Below are 6,995 nucleotides of genomic sequence, written 5' to 3'. Positions count from 1 at the left end.
TTGCTGGAGGGAAGAGGCTACCAAGAAGTACTGATACCTAGGTTTATATTTGTTCTGGAACATTTGGCTCTAAGAAAGGGGGCATACACAGCAGGAACTGAATTCTAACTGTGCGTGTGTATTAGACAGTGTTGCAGGATATGCCTTGTGGAAAAAGTCACAGCAAACACCGTGTGAGGGTTTTGGTTGCAGGGGAAGAGACAAGAACTACCTACATTGAGATACCTGTGTGGGGTTTGATTGAATATAAAGATATCTTACAGTAACTGACACCTCATTGTAATAATGTGTGTGTGTGTGTGTGTGTGTGTGTGTGTGTGTGTGTGTGTGTGTGTGTGTGTGTGTGTGTAGTTCTATATCTAGCAGAACCTGACAACTTGCCTATTATCACGTGTGGCAGTTTGAATATAATTGCCTCCTATAAACTTGGAGGGAAAGGTATAGGGAGATGTGGCTTTGTCTGAGTATGTATGTCCTTATTTGAGGCAGGCTTTGAAGTCTCATATATGCACAATCCATGAAAATTGTTTCAGTTCATTTCCAGGTGCCTGAACATAATATGTAGGATGTCAGCCTGAACACTACCATGTTTCACCATGAAGACAAAGGACTAAACCTCTGAAACTGTACACCACCCAATAAAATGTTTTCCTTTATTAGTGTTTCCAGAGTCATGGTGTCTCTTTACAGCAATAGAAACCTAACTAAGAAGGAAATTGGTACCAGGGAGTAGGGTATTACTGTAATAGGCCAGACCATGTTTTTGTTTGAAGGTATATGGATTTTTGACTGTGGATTAGTAAAGCATTTGAAATATTTAAGTGCTGCTTAATGGGCCATACCAGTAGGATCATGGAAGACTGTGGTGGTTATTGTGAATTGATCTGTGAGTGACTGGATCAAGAGGTTTCAGAGGACAGGAATATTAATATGTGGCCTAGAGACCAGTCACGAGATATTATGATGAAGAATGTAGCTGCTTTTTGCCTTTGTCTGAAGAGTCTGCCAGAGGCTAAAATCAGGAGTTTTGGATTAATCCCTTTGTCAGAGTAAATCTCAAAACAGCACAGTATAGACTCTGTCATGCAGTTATTAGTAGAATCTCTAATGAGGATTTATAATAAAAAGGAGCAAGCTGACCAAGCAAAAACACAAGATAGAGAGTGATTAGAGTAGAAAAGGAACACCAGTAAGGGGAATGGAGTTAAATTCTGAGTTTAATGAGATAAACAAATTGAGAAATGGAATAAAGGGAGTGGTAACCTAATGACAAGATTTCTCCAGTTAACTTTCCAAATTGTGAAAGAAATTAAAGAAAATCTTAGAGCCAGGTAGAGTGGTACAGGGCATTAATCCCAAGTCTAGAGAAGCAGAGGCTGGTTGATTGTTGAACTTTATATCAGCTCTGTCTACAGAGCTAAATCCAGAGCAGCCAAGCACAGGCAGTGAAGGAAACCATGGAAAACAGAAATCAGGTTAGGATTTAACTGAACAAGGGGACCAAGTTCCAATCTCAGCAAGCAGCAGAACTTGGCAGTTTTGGCTACATGGTTCTGGCTTTAGAGTTAGGGGTAGAAGAAAGACATTTTGGAATCTCCCTCCGCAATAAACCAAAGCCATTAAAGCTAGGCATGTGTCAGGACTGTGTCAGAATGGAGGTATATAAAGGTCATTGCATGAAGCTGTGAATATGAAGCCTGGATTGCCTAGAGTACCACAACGTGTTTGAGATCCCAGAGCTGTGGGTGGGTTACCTGCCAAGGACAGTGACTTTTTGGGAGTAGAACTAGCACAACAGAAAGAAGTATGTTGGAATCAGCAAGGATGAAACCAGTTGGATATCTGAAGAGCTTTTTGACTTCAGACTGGGAGACACAGATTTGGAGTTGGACCAGGTGGTTTTTGATCTTCTTTGGTCTAGAATTTCCTCACTTTATTCCCTTCCCTGTATTTTGGGCAATAATGTGTATCCTGTGCCATTACATGTTGGTAGCATGTGGTCTGTTTCTTGATTTGGATTTTATAGGGGATTACAGTTAAAAGATTGCTTGAATCTCAGAAGAGACTTTCAACTTTGGACATTAAAAAACTTTTGAATATGTGATATAATGTGGAGACTTTTTTAAGTAGGACTAAATAAATTTTGCATTATGTTATTGCTACAAGATATTGGAGTCCAGGGTATGAATTGTGGTTGTATGAGTGTAAATAGCCTCCATAAGTTCCCAGGGAGTGGCATTATTAGGAGGTGTGCCTTTGTCGGAGTAGGTGCGACCTCCTGGGATTTAGTATGTCTCTACTGAGGTAGGCTTCAAGGTTGCATATGTGCTGAAGCCATGCCCAGTGTCTGAGACCACTTCCTGTTGTCGGCAGGATCAAGTTGTGGCTCCGTATTTACTCTCAGCTCCTTCTTCAGTGCCATATGTGCCTGCATGCCACCACGTCTTCACATGATGATGCTAGACTAAAGCTCAGAAGCTGTAAGCCACGAATTATATGTTTTTATTTGTAAGTGGTTATGGTGTCTCTTCACAGCAATAGAAACCCTAACAAATATGGCATGTTGTGTGTTAATTATCATCTGTTTCTGTGTAGTTTTGTTATAGGGAAGTTTGTACCTAGAATGAGCTGAAGCACACCTGTGTGTAAGGGCTGTAGATGTTTGAGAGGGTAAGCACAGCAGGACCTGACAACTACCCTATCATGTGATAGTAGTTCTTTGGATGTGGGACATGGGCTACTGTGCAGTGCCTGACACCTAGCCCTGCATGTGTATGTGGAGCTTATTTGGAAAGAAACTTATCAGAACATGACACTTTTCTGGTATGAATGATGGGCAGGCAGGGATTTATGTTGTAGGTTGTAACAACTGATTGAGTGTATATAATGGGAACTAAAGTTGATGGAGAAGTGGTATGGAGCAGGACCTGAAATGTAGATTCTATGCATATGCTGGGCTTTTAAAATAAGCGAGAGGCTACCTAGAAGGGTCTGTGAAATAAAGTATGTATGGCAATCTTTTTGAAGGAAGGGCAATTCTAATATGAGACTTGTAATCTAGCTGTGTGGGGTGTGTGTGTGTGTGTGTGTGTGTGTGTGTGTGTGTGTGTGTGTGTGTGTGGAGAAAGTCAGAGAGAAGAGAGAGAAGAGAGGGGTTTTGCTATGGCAGTAGGGGAGGGAATACCTATCAAGACTGGATACACAGACCTATATGCATATTTGGGGCTTTGTTTGTAGAAAATGTGATGCCGGGTAGGTCCTGAACATTAGCAATGTGGAAGGCTTAGAATTCATGCTTGTATACCTAGCAAACCCTGACATCAAGTTGTATGTATTCATGCTTTCATGTGTGTGTTTGTGTGTGTGTGTGATTTTGACTGTAGGGGAGATATGCCTGGCAGGTGCCCTCTGAGATACGATATTTGTGATTTACAAAAGAATATTTATTAGAATTACATAGTCAAGATACAATGGAGGAGAACATCGTGGTGGCCAAAGAACTGGGCCTCTTATGCAATGCACAGTCTTCTCAATTCTTTGCAGATTATACAGGGATTCAGGGCTCACAATGAAGTGGGCTTGGAGCACGGAAAACAGTGCTCTCAGTGCATGGGAAATTCTCTTCTTCATCAGCTTCCATCCCCTGAGTGACATGGATCAAGTTGTTGTAGGTTCATCTTGGCGCTGGTCATTGGACTTGTTGTGCCCAAAAAATGGTTTCTCTGTGAAGAAGCCTATGTTCAGAAACCATGTGTGTGTTCCATCCAGGGCTGATTCACCTGAGGGAAAAATCATCAGGCAGACTCTCCACAGAATTCCTGTTGACCGCAATGTGTCCTGCAACACTGCTGATGACATTCATGATCATGACACCACCTTCTGCGACTGTTTCAAAGGAACAGGTCTTTTCTCCCGCCTTGAGTATCTATTGAGCATGGTGTATCTTGCATCTCTTCGCATCTCCTATACTTGATGGAAAGGAAGGTTCACTGGCTTTTCTCTTCAAAGGGAGTAGGGGCTGAAAGGCACCTTCAGGGTTGCTATTTAAGCAGGGATCCTGATTCTGCTGAAGGCTGTCCCCACAGCTCAGTTTGTATTTGAGGATGTTGAAGGTTGCCGTTAAATTATTTGGTTGCTTGTGTTTCAGAGATGATACAATCTCCTCATGGTTGTAGCCCATGGTGCACATGGTCGCCATGACCTTGGGAATGATTTCCTTAGTTTCAGTTGCTGCATGTTCTTTAATGTTGCCCAGCCATTGACTTTCCTGGAGCTGAAATATTGTTATTCTGTGCTGGTTGGGGACCATGAGTAATTGTTCAATGAGGATGATGCAGGGTTTTGACAAGTGGTAGGGAATGGGATACTTTGTGGTGTTGATGACCTTGTACATACCTTCAGAGGTGGTTTCCTCATATGGAAATTGTCCTGTGACCAGTACATATAGGAGGACTCCCAAGCTCCACATATCCCCTGCCAGGCCATCGTAGGGTTTCCGTGCCAATATCTCTGGAGCCAAATAGAACAAGGTGCCACAAAATTCCTCCAACATCTGCCCCTCTGCCAGCTGTCTGGCCATACCAAAGTCACAGAGCTTGACATTGCCAGCTCTGTCAATAAGGATATTTTCCAATTTAATATCACGATGAGCAATTCGTTTTTGGTGGAGAAAATGAACCCCTGAAACGACCTGTTGAAATATTGGTCTAGTATCATCCTCCTTTAGGATACTATCCCCAAGGAACAAATCCAGGTCCTTTCCTGAAACATATTCCATGATCAGATAAGTTGTTGTACTTGTGTCAATAACATGAAAGAAATTAACTATGTTTTTGTGTTCCACCAATTGAAGTATTTCTACTTCAGTGTTGATGTCAGCCAGAGAATTCTTTTTCTTCTCCAGGACCTTGACAGCCACCTGTGTATGTGTAGGAAGGTGGCAGGCAAGCTTCACCTCCCCAAATCCACCAGAGGCTAGAGATGTTAAGATTCTGAAATCCTTTTCAAGGATGTTTTCTTCCAAGGGGCTTGCCATGATAATCTGCTCAATTAGAACACTTTATCTTGTTGCCAAATTCCTAGGACAAACAACATAAAAAATAATAGTTAATGCAAATTTTGGATGGATATTTAGTGCTATGAATTCTGTCATGGAATATATGATATCCCAAACAATCTAATGTTTGCAGGTCAAGGACATGGAAATACTAGAACACAACCTCCAAGTACTAGATGAGGAATCATAGTAAAGATCAAAAATGGAATTGCTGATGTATATGTGCAAAGGAAAAGTCTGAGATCAGAGATAGAATGACTTGGGCATTTTTCAAGAACATATCCAAATGAAAAATCCTGGCCCAAACTGATCAAGAAATTTAAGATACAAAATTATGGGGGAAAAAAGAGAGGTTATGTCCCAACCAAACTACAGTCCTGAGGAGCTTTCAGGAATGTTTCAACTCCTAGATCCCAGAAATTAGAAAGTATGAAAGGAATTCCTAGACATGTGTGATTATTAATATAAGATAAAATAAAAAACAATTAAAGACTTGAGTTATAAGCAACAGGTGTGGCTGATAAAAAAAATGGCTGCAAGCCAAGTAGAGACCATGCTTCTTGTATACCCTGAATCTATCAAAATTTTGGAGAAGAATGAACACTGTGCTGGGGAACTTGCTCATCAATCTGACACAAACTAGAGTCATTAGAGTGGAAGGGACCACAGTTGATGACATGATTCCATGAGGTCCAGCTGTCTGGCATTCTCTCAACTAGTGACCAATGGGGGAGGCACTTGAGCATTGTAAGTGGTGCTATCCTTGGGCTTGTGATCCTGGGTTCTATAAAAAGCAGGCTGAGTAAGTCAGGGGTAGCAACCAAGTAAGCAGCAACCTTCCGTGGCCTCTGCATCATCTCCTTACTCCAGCAACCTGCTCTGTTTGAGTTGCTCTCTTGGCTTTGATTAGAGATGAACAACAATCTTACAAATATAAGTTGAATAAACCTGTTCCTTCCCAACTTTATTTTTCTGTGTTTTTGTTTTGTTTGTTTGTTGTTTGGTCATGGATTTTTTTTTCAGCAACAGAAACCCCAATTAAGACAAACACCAATGTTACAGAAAAAGAAAGCTAAGGAATATATTCAAACTCATCTCAGTGCTGGTATTCCCCTGAGGCCACAACCAAATAAAGAAGGTACAAACAGCTGTCCTTGAAAAATATAGATTGGAAAAAAAACACAAGGCCCTGGGTTCTGTCATCAACTCCAGAAAAAAAAAGAATTAAAATTAGTAACAATCAAATTGGAAAACATCATAGTGAATATGGATAGTGTGGCGAATGGTCCACATTCAGCACCCTGACTAGTGTTCTCTTGTGTTGTAAGGAAAAAGTTAAAACTAGATATAGTTTTATGTGAGACAAAGCACGTCCACAAACAGAAATAGGATATATGTTGTCTTCTTTGGTTCATGAGGAAGGAGGAGAAGGCTGAGCTTTTGTAAAAGTCATAGAATCAGTCACAATGCTGTGGTAGGGGTACTGAAATAATGCAGGGCAATATGATCAAGGAAAAGTACAGGCATATATGGAAATGTTTTGTAATATGAAATCTAGTAGGTCTTTTTAAAAAAGTCCTAGGGAGAGATTTTCGGGTAAATGACAAAAGATTACAAAGACAAAGGAACAAGCCACTGCCAAGTCTTATCTCTAAGACACCTCAGCCTGAAAAGCTATAGTTCCTGTCTCCTCATGCCTTCTATAATTTTCTCTTCCCAGCTATCACTTCCTTTCTAGTGCTGGAATTAAAGACATAGGTGCTTCCCAAGCAAAGGCATGAGATCTCTGGTGCTGGGATTAAAGAAATTTGATTCCCAAGTACTGGATTAAAGGTGTGTGCCACTATTTCCTGGCTCTGTTTCTCTCCTAGACTGATTCAATCTCATAGTCCAGGGTGGCTTTGCACTCACAGAGATCCACACAGATCTCTGCCTCCCG

The 6,995-nt window shown here is 41.1% G+C and overlaps 1 protein-coding gene across 1 annotated transcript; it reads right to left on the bottom strand.

Annotated features, from left to right (window-relative positions):
• Positions 1-3,925: 3,925 nt before the first annotated feature.
• LOC102927113 (putative sperm motility kinase W) lies at positions 3,926-5,035 on the bottom strand. Its single transcript, XM_006998003.3, has one exon. The coding sequence runs from the start codon at positions 5,033-5,035 to the stop codon at positions 3,926-3,928; it is 1,110 nt and encodes a 369-aa protein (XP_006998065.3).
• Positions 5,036-6,995: the final 1,960 nt, after the last annotated feature.

Source organism: Peromyscus maniculatus, chromosome 21, assembly GCF_049852395.1.
Source record: "Peromyscus maniculatus bairdii isolate BWxNUB_F1_BW_parent chromosome 21, HU_Pman_BW_mat_3.1, whole genome shotgun sequence".
Classification (NCBI taxonomy): domain Eukaryota; kingdom Metazoa; phylum Chordata; class Mammalia; order Rodentia; family Cricetidae; genus Peromyscus; species Peromyscus maniculatus.
Note: the sequence above shows the minus strand (reverse complement) of the source record. Positions and strands in the feature narration are given on the sequence as shown.